The 19,138-nt window shown below is 41.2% G+C and overlaps 1 protein-coding gene across 2 annotated transcripts in view; it reads right to left on the bottom strand.

Moving 5' to 3' along the window:
* The window catches only part of CORO1C (coronin 1C), an 87,491-nt gene that overhangs the window by 20,693 nt on the left and 47,660 nt on the right, over positions 1-19,138 (bottom strand). For both annotated transcript variants that reach the window (XM_036903980.2, XM_036903979.2), the window contains exon 3: positions 12,326-12,448. In XM_036903980.2, coding sequence (XP_036759875.1) covers positions 12,326-12,448 — 123 coding nt within the window. The remainder of the gene's footprint in view (positions 1-12,325; positions 12,449-19,138) is intronic.

Raw genomic sequence — 19,138 nt, 5'->3', positions numbered from 1 at the left:
AGTGTGTTCAAGAAGGCCTCAATCTAGACTCATGCCCTAGAAATCAACCAGAAAGGGCTCCCCTTCGAGACAGGCCCCACCCTGAGGAGAAATTCCAAGGAATGGAATCAAATCTCAGCAGGGCAGAAATAAGAACAACAAAGGAATGAGAAAGACCAAACAAGAGGCAGGCCAGGAAATTTCAGAACGCGAGTCATGTTTCTGAACACTACCTGAAAATGACAGAAGGGGGCGCCCTGAGAAGTCAGAACAGCTATGTGAACCAAGCCATCTTCTAAAAGCTCAGAACACTAAATTGACATGAAAATAAGAGAGAGAGAAAAAATGAAGGTTCCAAACAACTGTAAGAAGAAAATAAAGAATAAGGTGCAGAAACATCCCTACAGACAATACAAGAATGCTAGGAAGACATGCTCAAAAAAGAGAAAAACCATTACCTACTATTTCAAAATAAGATAAAAAAACAAGAAATATTATAAATCAGAAATTGAAAAACTCAAAAACAAGATAACAGAAATTTTTCACAAATTAGAATTAAAAGAAAAATCAGAGGGGGCGGAAGATGGCGGCGTGAGTAGAGCAGCGGAAATCTCCTCCCAAAACAACATATATCTATGAAAATATAACAAAGACAACCCTTCCTAGAATAAAGACCAGAGGACACAGGACAATATCCAGACCACATCCACACCTGAGAGAACCCAGCGCCTCGCGAAGGGGGTAAGATACAAGCCCCGTCCCCGCGGGAGCCGAGCGCACCTCCCCCCAGCTCCCAGCGGGAGAAGAGCAGGCAGAGCGGGAGGGAGACGGAGCCCAGGGCTGCCGAGCACCCAGCCCCAGCCATCCGGGCCAGATTGCAGGGCCCTCGATACTGGGAAAACAGGGCAGCAAGAACAGCGAGCAGGCACTGGAGGCTGGGCGACAGAGGACATAAGAAAAGCGCGCGACCATTTTTTTTTTTGCTTTTTTGCTGCTTTGTTTTGGCGAGCGCTTTTTGGAAGTCTTAAAGGGACAGGGACCCCAATATTAGGGAAACAGGGCAGAAAGACCGGTGAGCAGAGGCCTGAGGCTGGCACCGGAGAATAAAGAAAAACGAACGACCACCTTTTTTTTTTTTTTTTAATTAAAAAAAATTTTTTTTTTTTTAATTAAAAAAATTTTTTTTCTTGTTTTTTTTTTGTGGTCGCTGTTTTGTTTTGGCGGGTGCTTTTTGGAAGTCTTAAAGGGGCAGGGCGGGTCACTTGGTCCAGAGGTAGGGAATCCGGGATCTCTGGGCACCCTAACCCCTGGGCTGCAGGGAGCAGGGAGGCCCCTTACAGAGATAAATAGCCTCCCAGCAGCTCCTGCTCCAACGCGACTCCACCATTTTGGAGTAGCTGCCCGAGCCAGGCCACGCCCACAGCAACAGCGGAGATTAACTCCATAGCAGCCGGGCAGGAAGCAGAAACCCTGTCTGCGCGCAGCTGCGCAGCACAAGCCACTAGAGGCCGCTGTTCTCCCAGGAGAGGAGGGCCACAAACCAACAAGAAAGGAAGTCCCTCCAGCCGTCACTCGTCCCAGTTCTGCAGACTATTCCTATCACCATGAAAAGGCAAAGCTACAGGCAGACAAAGATCACAGAGACAACACCAGAGAAGGAGACAGACCTAACCAGTCTTCCTGAAAAAGAATTCAAAATAAGAATCATAAACATGCTGACAGAGATGCAGAGAAATACGCAAGAGAAATGGGATGAAGTCCGGAAAGAGATCACAGATGCCAGAAAGGAGATCGCAGAAATGAAACAAACTCTGGAAGGGTTTATAAGCAGAATGGATAGAATGTAAGAGGCCATTGATGGAATTGAAATCAGAGAACAGGAACGCATAGAAGCTGACATAGAGAGAGACAAAAGGATCTCCAGGAATGAAACAATATTAAGAGAACTGTGTGACCAATCTAAAAGGAGCAATATCCGTATTATAGGGGTCCCAGAAGAAGAAGAGAGAGGCAAAGAGATGGAAAGTATCTTAGAAGAAATAATTGCTGAAAACTTCCCCACACTGGGGGAGGAAGTAATCAAACAGACCACGGAAATACACAGAACCCCCAACAGAAAGGATCCAAGAAGGGCAACACCAAGACACATAATAATTAAAATGGCAAAGATCAAGGACAAGGAAAGAGTGTTAAAGGCAGCTAGAGAGAAAAAGGTCACCTATAAAGGGAAACCCATCAGGCTAACGTCAGATTTCTCAACAGAAACCCTACAGGCCAGAAGAGAATGGCATGATATATTTAATACAATGAAACAGAAGGGCCTTGAACCAAGGATACTGTATCCAGCACGACTATCATTCAAATATGACGGTGGGATTAAACAATTCCCAGACAAACAAAAGCTGAGGGAATTTGCTTTCCACAAACCACCTCTACAGAACATCTTACAGGGACTACTCTAGATGGGAGCACTCCTAGAAAGAGCACAGCACAAAACACCCAACATATGAAGAATCGAGGAGGAGGAACAAGAAGGGAGAGAAGAAAAGAATCTCCAGACAGTGTATATAACAGCTCAATAAGCGAGCTAAGTTAGGCAGTAAGATACTAAAGAGGCTAACCTTGAACCTTTGGTAACCACGAATTTAAAGCCTGCAATGGCAATAAGTACATATCTTTCAATAGTCACCCTAAATGTTAATGGGTTGAATGCACCAATCAAAAGACACAGAGTAACAGAATGGATAAAAAAGCAAGACCCATCTATATGCTGCTTACAAGAAACTCACCTCAAACCCAAAGACAGGTACAGACTAAAAGTCAAGGGATGGAAAAACATATTTCAAGCAAACAACAGTGAGAAGAAAGCAGGGGTTGCAGTACTAATATCAGACAAAATAGACTTCAAAACAAAGAAAGTAACAAGAGATAAAGAAGGACACTACATAATGATAAAGGGCTCAGTCAAACAAGAGGATATAACCATTCTAAATATATATGCACCCAACACAGGAGCACCAGCATATGTAAAACAAATACTAACAGAACTAAAGGGGGATATAGACTGCAATGCATTCATTCTAGGAGACTTCAACACACCACTCACCCCAAAGGATAGATCCACTGGGCAGAAAATAAGTAAGGACACGGAAGCACTGAACAACACAGTAGAGCAGATGGACCTAATAGACATCTATAGAACTCTACATCCAAAAGCAGCGGGATATACATTCTTCTCAAGTGCACATGGAACATTCTCCAGAATAGACCACATACTAGGCCACAAAAAGAGCCTCAGAAAATTCCAAAAGATTGAAATCCTACCAACCAACTTTTCAGACCACAAAGGCATAAAACTAGAAATAAACTGTACAAAGAAAGCAAAGAGGCTCACAAACACATGGAGGCTTAACAACACGCTCCTAAATAATCAATGGATCAATGACCAAATCAAAATGGAGATCCAGCAATATATGGAAACAAATGACAACAACAACACTAAGCCCCAACTTCTGTGGGACACAGCAAAAGCAGTCTTAAGAGGAAAGTATATAGCAATCCAAGCATATTTAAAAAAGGAAGAGCAATCCCAAATGAAGGGTCTAATGTCACAATTATCGAAATTGGAAAAAGAAGAACAGATGAGGCCTAAGGTCAGCAGAAGGAGGGACATAATAAAGATCAGAGAAGAAATAAATAAAATTGAGAAGAATAAAACAATAGCAAAAATCAATGAAACCAAGAGCTGGTTCTTCGAGAAAATAAACAAAATAGATAAGCCTCTAGCCAGACTTATTAAGAAGAAAAGAGAATCAACACAAATCAACAGTATCAGAAACGAGAAAGGAAAAATCACGACGGACCCCACAGAAATGCAAAGAATTATTGGAGAATACTATGAAAACCTATATGCTAACAAGCTGGGAAACCTAGGAGAAATGGACAACTTCCTAGAAAAATATAACCTTCCAAGATTGACCCAGGAAGAAACAGAAAATCTAAACAGACCAATTACCAGAAACGAAATTGAAGTGGTAATCAAAAAACTACCAAAGAACAAAACCCCTGGGCCAGATGGATTTACCTCGGAATTTTATCAGACATACAGGGAAGACATAATACCCATTCTCTTTAAAGTTTTCCAAAAAATAGAGGAGGAGGGGATACTCCCAAACTCATTCTATGAAGCTAACATCACCCTAATACCAAAACCAGGCAAAGACCCCACCAAAAAAGAAAACTACAGACCAATATCCCTGATGAACGTAGATGCAAAAATACTCAACAAAATATTAGCAAACCGAATTCAAAAATACATCAAAAGGATCATACACCATGACCAAGTGGGATTCATCCCAGGGATGCAAGGATGGTACAACATTCGAAAGTCCATCAACATCATCCACCACATCAACAAAAAGAAAGACAAAAACCACATGATCATCTCCATAGATGCTGAAAAAGCATTTGACAAAGTTCAACATCCATTCATGTTAAAAACTCTCAGCAAAATGGGAATAGAGGGCAAGTACCTCAACATAATAAAGGCCATCTATGATAAACCCACAGCCAACATTATATTGAACAGCGAGAAGCTGAAAGCATTTCCTCTGAGATCAGGAACTAGACAGGGATGCCCACTCTCTCCACTGTTATTTAACATAGTACTGGAGGTCCTAGCCACGGCAATCAGACAAAATAAAGAAATACAAGGAATCCAGATTGGTAAAGAAGAAGTTAAACTGTCACTATTTGCAGATGACATGATACTGTACATAAAAAACCCTAAAGACTCCACCCCAAAACTACTAGAACTGATATCGGAATACAGCAAAGTTGCAGGATACAAAATCAACACACAGAAATCTGTGGCTTTCCTATATACTAACAATGAACCAACAGAGAGAGAAATCAGGAAAACAACTCCATTCACAATTGCATCAAAAAAAATAAAATACCTAGGAATAAACCTAACCAAAGAAGTGAAAGACTTATACTCTGAAAACTACAAGTCACTCTTAAGAGAAATTAAAGGGGACACTAACAGATGGAAACTCATCCCATGCTCGTGGCTAGGAAGAATTAATATCGTTAAAATGGCCATCCTGCCCAAAGCAATATACAGATTTGATGCAATCCCTATGAAACTACCAGCAACATTCTTCAATGAACTGGAACAAATAATTCAAAAATTCATATGGAAACACCAAAGACCCCGAATAGCCAAAGCAATCCTGAGAAAGAAGAATAAAGTAGGGGGGATCTCACTCCCCAACTTCAAGCTCTACTATAAAGCCATAGTAATCAAGACAATTTGGTACTGGCACAAGAGCAGAGCCACAGACCAATGGAACAGACTAGAGAATCCAGACATTAACCCAGACATATATGGTCAATTAATATTTGATAAAGGAGCCATGGACATACAATGGCAAAATGACAGTCTCTTCAACAGGTGGTGCTGGCAAAACTGGACAGCTACATGTAGGAGAATGAAACTGGACCATTGTCTAACCCCATATACAAAAGTAAACTCAAAATGGATCAAAGACCTGAATGTAAGCCATGAAACCATTAAACTCTTGGAAGAAAACATAGGCGAAAACCTCTTAGACATAAACATGAGTGACCTCTTCTTGAACATATCTCCCCGGGCAAGGAAAACAACAGCAAAAATGAGTAAGTGGGACTATATTAAGCTGAAAAGCTTCTGTACAGCAAAAGACACCATCAATAGAACAAGAAGGATCCCTACAGTATGGGAGAATATATTTGAAAATGACACATCCGATAAAGGCTTGACGTCCAGAATATATAAGGAGCTCTCACGCCTCAACAAACAAAAAACAAATAACCCAATTAAAAAATGGGCAGAGGAACTGAACAGACAGTTCTCCAAAAAAGAAATACAGATGGCCAACAGACACATGAAAAGATGCTCCACATCGCTAATTATCAGAGAAATGCAAATTAAAACTACAATGAGGTATCACCTCACACCAGTAAGGATGGCTGCCATCCAAAAGACAAACAACAACAAATGTTGGCGAGGCTGTGGAGAAAGGGGAACCCTCCTACACTGCTGGTGGGAATGTAAGTTAGTTCAACCATTGTGGAAAGCAGTATGGAGGTACATCAAAATGCTCAAAACAGACTTACCATTTGACCCAGGAATTCCACTCCTAGGAATTTACCCTAAGAATGCAGCAATCAAGTTTGAGAAAGACAGATGCACCCCTATGTTTATTGCAGCACTATTTACAATAGCCAAGAATTGGAAGCAACCTAAATGTCCATCAATAGATGAATGGATAAAGAAGATGTGGTACATATACACAATGGAATACTACTCAGCTATAAGAAAAGGGCAAATCCAATCATTTGCAGCAACATGGATGGAGCTGGAGGGTATTATGCTCAGTGAAACAAGCCAAGCGGAGAAAGAGAAATACCAAATGATTTCACTTATCTGTGGAATATAAGAACAAAGGAAAAACTGAAGGAACAAAACAGCAGCAGAATCACAGAACTCAAGAATGGACTAACAGGTACCAAAGGGAAAGGGACTGGGGAGGATGGGTGGGTAGGGAGGGATAAGGGGGGGAGAAGTAGGGGGGTATTAAGATTAACATGCATGGGGGGGTAGGAGAAAAGGGAGGGCTGTACAACACAGAGAAGGCAAGTAGTGATTCTACAACATTTTGCTATGCTGATGGACAGTGACTGTAAAGGGGTTTATAGGGGAGACCTGGTATAGGGGAGAGCCTAGTAAACATAATATTCGTCATGTAAGTGTAGATTAGTGATAGCAAAAAAAAAAAAAAAAAAAAAAAAAGGGCAGTTCCTGTGTGGTAACCTCCAACGAGTTCTACACAAGGGTATAAAGGGCATATAAAAGTGTAGGCAAAGGGTCTGTTTGTGTTTATACAGAGGATCAAAGCCTAATTGGGCTACCCCGAAAATGAACTAAGATATGATATGAAAAAGAACTTCCAACATCTGCACTCTCTGGAAGACTCATGAAAGAAGATGATCATCAAAAAACCCCAACAAAGATCCACGCACTGCTACAGCTGTAGATGCACTCATCCCACCAGTTCCTGGACTTGCCATGGGAATGAGGAAGGAGATATCTAAGCTGGCCTGTACATACAGTAAAACAACAAAATTGGACTGGATCTATACTGTTGGAACTCAACCAAGAATTTGGAGAAGTGCAAATTGTAGCGCTCCAAAGTCTTACAACTACAAACTATTTATTGTTAAAAGAACATATGGCATGTGAACAGTCCCCAGGAATGGGTTGTTTTAATTTGTCTGATTTCTCTCAGACTGTTCAAGTTCATTTGGACAATATCCACCATATCATAGATAAGTTTTCACAAATGCCTAAGGTGCCTAACTGGTTTTCTTGGTTTCACTGCAGATGGCTGGTAATTACAGATATGCTTTGGTTATGTAACTATACTCCTATTATGTTAATGTGTGTGTGCAATTTAAGTAGTAGCTTAAAACCTATACATGCTGAAGTTACTCTACAAGAAGATATATCAAAGAAATAATCAATCTTCCCATGTTTTCTTCCGCCTGCTACTTCTATAGCTTTTCTTCTTCCTTCCTAATTACAACCCTTAAATAGAAATCGTGCCTCATATCAAATTTACCGAGTATCATAATTCTTCCAAGTGGTAAAGATACCTCAAGACAAATGCTGGGCATAGAAGCCACAGGGCATAAATATGCAAAGAAGTAAAAAGCTAACTTTTTCAAACAATAAGGCTTCTCTCTCACTTACCAACTTCACATTTCCCTGTATGGCCCTGGAAGATGACTGGTTAGCCAGAGACGGGTAAGATTCCTCAAGGGAGGAACAACCTAAGACAGGCACAGTCGCAGGGGGGCCATCAGGTGAGAAATTGGGGATCAACAGAGATGAGGCTTAGAACCTCACCCCCCCGTTCTGAGAGAAATCTTCTGCATACGTGGATGTTTTATTGCCCTGGTCTAGCTTGGATTAACACATAGTCTACAGGCACACACCTGATCATCTACATGTGCTCTCTTACAACACTAAACTATGTTTTCTACCTTTATCTTGTATATACCTACCACTTCAGCATTTTATTAAAAATAATAATAATAAAGAGAGAAATGTGGTATCCACATATAAATCAAGTATAAAAACCAAATGAGTATTCATATTTGAACTGACTGTTTATAGTTCATAATGCATGAGCAAAACCGAAAGTTTCTGTGATGACTGCCCTTGTACTGTTCACTATGTAACTTATTCATTATGTAAGAATTTGTTCTACATGTAAAAACTTGTTTGTTTTGCCTCAGAAGATTGGAGACTGACAAAAATTAGGCTTGGGGTGGAATAATGATTGTGCATTGAGCATTGACTCCCCTATACAGAATTTTATTGTCGTTAACAACCATTTGATCAATAAATATGAGAGATGCCCTCACAAAAAAAAAAAAAAAAAAGGACAGACTTCCAATGGTAAAATAAATTAGTAACCGGGATGTAAGGTATAGCATAAGGAATATAGTCAAGATATTGTAACAGCCTGGTAGGGTGATAGCTGGAACCTAGAATTATGTATATAAATGTTCTACCACTGTGTTGTACACTTGAAACTCATGTAATGTAATACTGTGTGTCAACTACCCTTCAATAAAAAATAATTATTAAAAAAAAAAAAAAAAAAGAAAAATCACTTTAGAAATGAAGATTAACCAAGAAACAACACATCAAAAACTTAACAATGAAAAAATAAAATGAAACAGAACTTAACAATGCCCCCCAAAAATAAAAGGTAAAAAGCAGGAAAAGTTTGAAGTCTAAAAGAAATGAGTAACGAAGAACGTTTGGAGAGAAATGGACAAATATTGAAAAAAGGTCAAGAAGGCAAAGCATAAGGACAAAAGGAGTCCCTGAAAAAGAAAAGCAAAGGAGCAGAACAAATATTAAAGACTGTCATCTGAGTACACTTCACAGAAAAAGAAACTATACATTGAAAGAATACACTATAAACCTAGAAATACAAACTCAGAATAACCAACAATATTCTAGTAAAATTACTGTATTTTAAGAAAAAAAATTACATGAACTTCTGGGCAAAAAGAACATACAAAGTTTACAAGGGAAAGAAAAATAGATTATCATCTGATTTTTTTTTGACAGCAATACTTTATGCCAAAAGAAAATGGAATACTATATTTAGATACTTGAAAGCTGTGAGCCAAGAAATTTATATCCAGAAAAACTCACCTTCAAGTATATAAAAGTCACAAATAAGCTATTATTGATACAGAAGAACTTAGCAAATATTGTTCCATGAGCCTTCCCTATTTGATTCGATTCCTTGGAATTTCTCTCCGGGTGGGGCCTGTCTTAGAAGAAGCCCTCTCTGGTTGGTTTCTAGTGTACTGGGGTCTAGAATCTTCCAGAGAAGGAGCTTCAGATGAGCCAACTGACTAGAGAGACGCTGGCCTAAGGATGGACGGCGAGCACTAAATGTAGTTACTTCCAGAACTAAACTAAGACAGGGTAGGCTGTTAAATGTAATGGCTCTGTGACCTTGAAATTTCAGAGTATATCCTTTTTAACAAGGAGAACAGAGATAGCATAGGTTTTAAAGTGTTTTTTAAAAACTGTTTTCAGTAATCATAACTGGCGGTGATATTAATATTTTGTCTGAGTCTACTGTATGTGCACTGTGATGAAGCACATGAGACACATCAGGGTAATTTCATTCATCCTCTGCAGTCCTTTGAGAACTGGGATTCTCAGCGTGGAAGAAAGGAGATAGAGCTATAACATTAAAGATGTTAGGCTGAAATTCTTTAAGTCCTCAATTTGAATAGGAAATATTAAGATGAAATCACAAGGTATTATATATATCTTTACATATTTATGTATATTCTAGCCCATTTACTGCAGTGTCAAAAACAATGATCACCTGGTTAACAATGAGGGTTCCTAGCATCCGGACTGTGATCTAGAAATTCCATTTTCCCATTAAAAGAAACCAAAGCTTCTGAGATAAATGGCTGATTTGAGGTGTGGGGCAAGATGTCTAAGAGGAACCTGGAACAACTTAACATGCCAAACAGCAAGGGGGCTACCAAAAACAATGAGGGCCACGTCAGAAGGACTCACGACCTTGAAGAGGTTCCCAGTAAGACTGGATGACGGAGCAGAGGTAAGAATGTAATGCACCTAAACCCATGATGCTCAAATCCATGAGTTCAAAATGAAATGAAAGGGGTGGGGGAAGCTAGTTATCTTCTGAGGAACATAGAGAGTCAATTCATTATCTTGAAAATTGGGTAAGTAAAAGAAAAGAAGCATTTATCCTGCTTTCCTATATAAAGCCTACTACTGGGTAACTAAGCAGCAGGTAAGAGAGCATCATCTTAAAAAAGTTTTACCAGCTAAAAACTGAACATAAAATAATACAAATTAGTATCCCCATTTTGTGACCCCTAATGGATTGCTGGATTTAGCTGTGCTTTCAATAGCTTCACAGATAAAAAAGAACAAAACCCTGACATCTTGACATCATCTGCCTCCTGATGGAAGAACGTAACACTAGCTACAGTCTAAGGGGTTGAAGCTACATCTGATCACACTTCAGGATCCAGCTGCCAATGTGCAGGGAATTCAGAGGACAGGGGAGCTTGCTAAACTGCACCATAAGCAAGCAATCAGCAAAATCCAGATGGCTGAAAGATACAGGTCAAAGGTCAAGCTTCTTCAACAGGTTCATTGTTAAGGACAAGATAATGATGGAGGGCAAACCTACTTAAAAGACACACCAAGTTTTTTAAACTGACAAGACAAGCTAGAGGGTCTGGAGATGGACACTTGGGTGGTTAGAATCATCAGAAAGGCAAGGAAGTGAGTATCACAAAGGTCAGGATACAGGAAGGCAGGAGCTGTCACTGGCACAGCACAGGAAGAGTCGGAATGGACGGAAGAGTCCTATTTCTTGAACTGGTGGTAGCTATAGGGGTTCACTTTGTAATAAATCACTTAACTCACCTGAATTCACTAAACTGTTCAGTGTGTTTTATAATACAAAAATCTTTTTACAAGGGCTGTGTAACAATGCTGGAGACACTAAGGGATGGATCACAGCTTCTTCTTCAAGAGAGGGTGAGACCCTTCAGTTTAAGATTTTGGCATGAGGTCTACGTAATGTTCCTCATCCTCAGCAAAATGTGTCTGCAGCCATTAAAATGATGAGCTCAGCAGGCACAGTAATCAGAACAATTCCTTTTAACAGCAGCATATTTCTTTAATATGCTTTGGCTGCCAAAATGATGAGATCCCAGGAGGAGCTGTCCTCAGCCAGAAGTCCATGAGGAAAAATGTGTAAATGTTTAAACACATTTAGTTCAGGAATTAATTTACGTTTATGTAAAATAATCTTAATAAATAGAGCCCTCCTAAAAACACTGCTGCAAGCCTTCTATCAGTACTTATTTCACCATTCCCTATCTGTACTTACTTTACACCTAACCTTTTCAACATATTTTGGGTTAGGATTCAAAATTAATCCAAACCAATAATTACATTTTAGGGCTAACAAGAACATAATCAAGATCAAGAAGCTTTGCACTAAAAAGTACCCCAAAGCCTGGCTTCATATACAACCTACTTTTGGAATCTAAATGAGGGAATGTAAATAACTTATTTTTAAAATCTTTCAAGTCGTTTGTACATCTGCAAAAAAAGGACTTAGCAGAGTCCACTAGACAGAACACACCTCAGGCATTAGTTTGGAAACAAGCACTTGCAAAAAAAGTCTTTAAATCTCTCCATATCTGTTACATATCTCATTTTATCTGTATGACCTTCTTATTTCACCATCACATATAATTCATGCTAGTAGCTTTTTCTTTCCTTTTTCGGGGGGAGAAGGAGTCATCTGGTCCAGCAGCATTCACAGAATTATTGGAAAATCATTTTACTTTCTCTAAAACCTTCCCACAGAGCAGATGTATCCACGCATGTGCGCGTGCGCACGCACGCACACACACACACACACACACACACACACACACACACTCTCTCTCTCTCTCTCTCTCTCTCTCTCTCTCTCTCTCTCTCTCTCACTCACTCACTCATACAAAAGAAAAAAAAGACAATATAATACAACCTCTTGATGTAAAGGCTTAAAAAAGGCTTATCTGTATAGTTAAACTTCATAATGTCCCTAATGGACAACCAAGACTGCGATGTCTGCTTTTCAAGCCTCTACATACACAAACACTTTGAAAGCAGGAGGTGAATCTCACTGGCCTGTGGGCATGCCACGCCCTGGGAGCTTACCATAACCGTGCAGTCCTCTGAACCGCTGGCAATGACCTGATCATTGTGTGGGCACCAGTCTATGTCGAGCACTGGTCCTGTGTGGCCACATACCGTAGGGTAGGATTTGTCAATTCGACCGGTCTGAAAGGAGAGAGAAACAAACCTGTTAATGTAACATCAACACCAGAGTCTGTGTGTTTTCTCAGAACCACTTTTCTTTTATTACTGCCACCTAAAAACTCCCACATGCCTTCATATGATGACCTTACCAGTCAATGTCAACTAGCAAGAACCATCACCTTTTACTTCTATAAACAGCTACCACACGAAGGACACTGCTTCAAATTATAAGGATCCAGATTTCTAGAACCACAAAGATTTTATTCAATCAACTGACCCCCTCCAATCAATTAATCGGTCACACAGTATCAAAAATCACTAGGCCCAGATGGCTTTACAGGTAAGTTTTACCAAAAATTCAAGAAAAAGATCATCTTAGACAAGTCTTCCAAGAGAACAGAAAAAAGAGGAGCACTGCTGAACTCATCACCTAAGCAATATGAAATTTAAGCCCATGACTTAAAATACTGATGCAAAGACCCCTCAACGAAACAGTACAACTAAACCAAATTCAGTGTGGCCTGTTCTCAAAAACATCAGCAAAGTGAAAAGACAAGTTGCAGAGACGAGAAGATACATATGCAACATACATACCTGTCAAAGTCAACAAAAAACATAAAAGGATAAAGGGCAAATGATGGGGAAGTCACAAGGAAGGAAACCCGACAAGCCAAAAGATGTATGAAAAGATACTTAATCTAGCTGGTTACCAGGGAACTGCAAATTAAAACATTTTACACCTATTAAAATTGGCAACAATTTACAAGTCTAAATACAAGTGTTGGGAAAGAGTAACTCATAAAAACTGCTCACAAGAGACTATCTTACCACAATTCCTTTTGAGAGCAATCTGTTATTAGCTGGGATGAGGATGCCCGCCCCTTAGCAGTACCACTTCTAGGTGTGTGTGAGAGAAATGTACTTGTGTTTTGCACAAGAATAATATCAATTGCATCCCTGCTGGGACTGTGACAGTTTAAAAAGCAGACTCAATCTAACTGTCCTTTGGTATGGGAATAAGTATTACCTACATAAAAGTTTGACAAACGTAACAACCGTCTATGTTACAGATACATATACATGTAATAGAAGTACAGAAATATGATACACACAAACTCTGAAGAAATGATTACCTCTGGGTAAGGAGAAAAGAAGAAAGGGGAATGGTATTTTAGCTACATCTGTTGTACTTTGTTTTTTAAAAAAGGGAGATATGAAACAAACATGGCAAAATATTAACATCTTTAATTTTGTGGGTCGAGTGTCCTATTTTCTAAAAAAATAATAATAATTAAAATGTAACAAAATTGAGAAACCAATGTATTGTCATGAACTTTGCATTTTAAAAAACTCTACTCCCCAGGAAAAAAGGTTTTCTATCTGAATTATTTTACCTCAGCGTCTTTGCACTCTTAGGCTCTCTCCAGCAAACTGATAAGGAAAACATTCAACATAGCCATCAAGGTCAGCAGAAAACCCTCCGCCCCCCTTTATTTTTTTTCTCACTCCCCCGGGCTCTCCATTGGCAAAGTTAGCAGAGCACTCCCGACCACCTCCCCTCACTCCTCTGGGCTGCTTTCACCCTGCTTGCTGCACATGCCAAAATGCCAAATATCAAAGTATGAACTGCTCCCCTTGCTTGTGCTCAGGGCTCAGACCTTTGCAGATCACTCTGCTCTGACCCCACCAGTGTAAAATAAACCTCCACCCTCCAAGATCTCCGAGTGCCGCTTGGTTCTTCCATCAGTGATCCAGTCCAGGTTTTCTGATTTTCCGTAACAAAACCAGACCCAGCCAACTTAATGGCAAAAGGTCACTGAACCCTGAACTTCCAAGGACACCAAATATTTTTTTCAATCTGGGCTAAGAAGACCTCCTGCTCAAATTATAAAGCAATGTTGAGGAGAATGTGGGCACTAATACTAGTTACTCTTAATTATTCCGAGAAGCTTACTGAATGACTTTTTTTTTTAGGTTAAAATCACACAACTCTGGCTAAAAGTTAAGTTATTCACCAGTATTCTTCAGTCAAGTTAAGATATTTAAGAATAGTAATAATCCTTTCTGCCATTCTCAACTCAGCCCTGACAAGTCTACAAGCAACATAAAAGTACTAGAGCCCAACATCTTCAGAAAAACGTGAATGTCATTTAAAGAGCAACTGCCATTGCCCCCCTCCTTTCTTTCAAAAGCAAATAATAAATACAGCTAATACTTCCAGAGTACTTATATTGCATACTAGGAACTGTATGAAGACCTTCGTATCTTCATTCTCACAACTACCTTTACAATATAGTGACTTTATTATTCCTATTTTCTAAATAAAGAAAACTGAGGCATAGAGAAAATCAAGAAGCAGAGATCTAAAATATCACTGAGCATCCATACTAGATTTCTACAGGGAGAGAAATTGTCCACTATGCCACAGGGTTTATAAAAAAGACACAGAAGTAACACTGAAATTGCTGGCTTCTGATCATCAGAAACAGAGTCAATAAAAAATGGTATCTCACGAATAGCTGCTCCTTCTGGTTGTATTATCAGCATAAATCCTTACAACAAATAAAACTGGAAAGTAGCATCATATTACAGCCCAACAAAATGGGAACTGACTAAATATCTGATAGTGATAAAGGAGAAGAAAGTGTGAGAAGAACTGGCATTTAAAATGTGCAAGGATTGTTTTACATATAAGATGTTTGCAAGCCATGATCAGCTGTCTTGATATTAAGGGCTTATGCTTCCAAATATCTTCTTACCCGTAACAAAATCAAATCAGAAGAAAAGCACAACAGATTTCACCCAATGAGAATATGGTATTAACACGGCTAGAGCTGGGCAATTATAAACTGCTGAGAGATCAAGTACATGTAAACTGCAGGAAACCATACAATGATGGCCTTATATGGTAGAGATGAGGACACACCATTTCTGAGGTATCTTGCACCAGGACCTAATGAGAATGCATTTCTCATTCATACCCATGACACATCCTCATTTATCATCCAGTGAATAACTGAGGAGTCCAATACTAATTTGCTGGATTGTAAAGGAACAGTCACAACTTCACCCATTGCAAGTCATGGTGACAACACCTGCACCTCTAAGCAGTGAATTTAAATGAATTTAAATGAATGCTGGGGCTGGAAGGAAGATTTACAAGAGTTTAATACCAGCTTTTAAGTATCTCTTTTTCACTAAACGGTGATTTAAAAACCACTCATCAATTTTCCAAGGCTTATATATAGAAATATTTCATTTACTAAACAAATAAGTCCATGTTCCATTAAGGATGTGTCACCTCGGTTGCATCATCTAAAATATTACTACTTTTCTAGCATGGAATTGAAAATTTAGCTGAGTATAGTCAGTCAGCTGTTTAGACTACTGTAAGTCTGGGGAGAGGAAATTCCAGGGCAAAATACCTCTAAAAATCAAAATCAGTCAAAGGGAGAAATAACCTGTTTATTGCTTACAAACTGCAGTCCAGTGCCATCTCTCTCCCCTGCTCCTGAAGAAGCAAGCAAACAAGCCCCTCCCCTTAACCTCTCAGGTTTGGACACACCCTTGGTGGCCCAGGTAATACCCATTGACATGGGGATGAACTTCTCTCCACCCCTGAGGATATGCAAATGCACCAAAGCCAGGTGACATACTCTGGAAATGTTGCGATTTTACCCACAGGCCACCCCTCCAGAAATCTCACCTTACAATCTACTCCTTCCCCCTCTTCCGCAATGGTCCCTTGGGCGAGAAAACTAGAGCATTGTGACCAGACTAACGACATAACAATAGCAACATCAATAAAATTATGACAATCCTCAAGACGGAGGATTCGGCTAGGTTCAAAGTCTTATGTGCAGATTAAGTCCACAGCCCGTCCATTCCATAGGCAGGCAGTAGCTGAGGGTTCAGAGCAATCATCATGCGGCAGCTGCAGCCAGGGGGCGCGTTCAGGGCACAAGGACTGTAGGAGAAAATAACCTTAAGGGCGATAAGATACATGTTCTAATGACACTAGCATAGGCAAATCTTATCCATCAGGTAGGACACATGCAAGAGAGTGGTCTTGTGATAAAACAATGGCAGGAATGGGATCTCATCCTGGTCTAGTACACCAGACTTTCACCCTGCTCCCTGTGGGAGTTAAGGGAGTTAAAGATGGGTTACTACATAGGGCTACAGGAGGTACATGCACTGGCCATAAAATACTTCCCCGCAAGATGCTCTTACCTCCTGGACATTTTGGGTACACTACTGTGACTTTTGGGGGCCACTGAGCTGTTACTCCAGGAATACACACGAGGCCAGCTTCCAGGCCTTTCCCCAAGGTGACAGAAGGGCCAGCCATTGTTGTTCCATGTGTTGAAATGTCCAGGGCCAGTTCCATTCAACAGCATCTCCAGGGCTTAAGGCAGTAGGGGCTGGCAGCAGGATATTGCTCTACTGGCCATATCCTGGCTTCAGTAGCTCTTCTTTGGTTTGTATGTACAACTGTATACAAGAGGCTGCAAGGTGTGTGAGCATATCCACAGGACTCAAAGCTCCTTTTCAGGGCTTCTCATTCAAATGCCACAGCACTGTCTATAGGCGAACTGACCAACCCTGTAGACTATTGGTGTCCGACTTCAGGCCAGATTTCAACACACCGTTGTACCTCTCTATCATGCCTGCCCCAGTAGGATTATATGGTACATGAAATTTCCACTTTTTTCCTAATTGCTGCACCCATTCTTATAACGCATGTCCAGTAAAGTGGGAGGCTTGATCACTCTCAGTCACCTGTGGCTGGCCGTGGGCTGCAAAGAGACACTCCAGGACCCTCTTGGTGGTTTGCTGATCTGCACGATGTGCAGGAAAAGGAACCATAGTCCAGCAGCCATGTCCACACAAGTCCTGGCATACTGATGTCCTTCTGATATGGGCAGAGGCCCAATGTAGTCTATTTGCCACATGACAAGGGATACTGACCCCCTTATTATTGTCCCATGTTGCTGTGGGACTCGGTGTAAGTCCCTCTTAGAGCACACAAGGCACTCCTGGGCTTTGTTGACTTCTTCAAAGGTCAACGACAAGCCCCACCTATGGGCTACAGCCCACATTGTCTTTTGCCCCACATGCAACAAATGCTGGTGTAGCCACTGGGCCACATCAGAGGCAGGCTTTCCTTCTAGCCAGCGCACCTGGGCCAATGTGTCTGCTTCATCATTCCCTGGGGATGCCAAAGGCAAACGGCCAGTCACATGATATACAGTGCCAGTTCCATTCAACAGTGTCTCCAGGGCTTAAGGCAGTAGGGGCAGTAGTTGAATGGAACTAACAGTCTTAGTCTGATCAGAGGGCCATAGGTCTTGCCACAACTCTTGCCCCCAAAGGGGCCAGTGACCAACCATCCAGCTGGCATGGTACCATATCGGTAGCCACAGGATCAGGCCCCGATAGATGGCCCAGCTGTCAGTGCAGACAACTATGGGGGAGGGCTCCTGCGTGATCACGAGCCATACTGCCTGCAACTCGGCCCATTGGCTGCTCTTCCCCTCTCCATCCTCCATCCATATTGTCTCAGTCTTAGGGTGGAAAGCCACAGCCCTCCACGTCAGGTGCTGCCCACGACTGGAGCCATCTGTGTACCAAGCATCTCCAGGTATAGGGGCTTTTCCCTCCTGATAAGGAGTCTCAGCTACCAAGGGCTGAAAAGCAAGTTCTTCCTGCTTCCCACTGGTATAGGTCACTGGCCCCAATAAGCGTTGGAGTTCTCCACTTAAGGGGCTAGTAGAGAGGGTGCTGTGCTGCTCCTCGTAAATATGCGCCCCATTTGGCCAGTGTAGGTGTCTGTGCCATGCCGCTCCATGGCCTTTGGGTCCAGTCTCACATCTACCCCGCAACGGGATAGATGATTATTACCTTGGTCAGAGCTGTTCTGGTGATGGGTCCCGCAGCCAGCAAGCGAGATACACAGCAGCCAGTTGCTTCTCTATCAAGGTGAACCGGAACTCTGCTCCTTTCCATAGTTGTGACCAGAATCCAATAGGTTGGCATATCCATTCAAGCCACTGCCAAAGACCCCATCCATAACCAACTTCAGTTACATGAACATCCAGTTCACAGGGCCTTGATGAGTCCATTACAGTCAAGGCTTAACAGCCCTGACTGCCCACTTGGCAGTAGTAAAAGCAGCTGCACTGCCTGCCTCATCCCAGTCCTACCTGATGCCCTTTTGTACCAACTGGTATAAGGGCTTCAGAATTTGTGCCAAGTGTGGAATAAACACTCTCCAGTAGCCCAAAAGACCCAAAAACTCTTGTAATACTGCCACAGTGGTAGGGGTGGGGAAAGCCTGGACCTTGTCTGTAACTGCTTCAGGAACAACTTTAGTTTTACCCAACCAGAAAACCACCAAGAATTTCACACACAAACCAGGTCCCTGAACCTTGGTGCTGTTCACAGCCCATCCTTTTTCCTACAGAAGTTGCAACAGCCTAGGAACTGCCCCTTCTAAATCTGAAAGAGAATCAGATGTGAGCATAGTATCATCAATGTAGTGATACAACCGCACTGCTTGTGGTTTTTTCCATGTGGCCAAGTCCTGGGCTACAAGCCCATGACAGATGGTGGGACTGTGGAGGTATCCCTGTGGAAGGACAGTGAATGTCCACTGCGGGCCTTCCCACGTGAAGGCAAACTGTTCCTAGCTTTCCTGTGCTATGTCAA

The sequence above is a fragment of the Manis pentadactyla genome, chromosome 14 (assembly GCF_030020395.1).
Source record: "Manis pentadactyla isolate mManPen7 chromosome 14, mManPen7.hap1, whole genome shotgun sequence".
Lineage (NCBI taxonomy): Eukaryota > Metazoa > Chordata > Mammalia > Pholidota > Manidae > Manis > Manis pentadactyla.
This window is presented reverse-complemented; position numbering and strand designations above follow the sequence as displayed.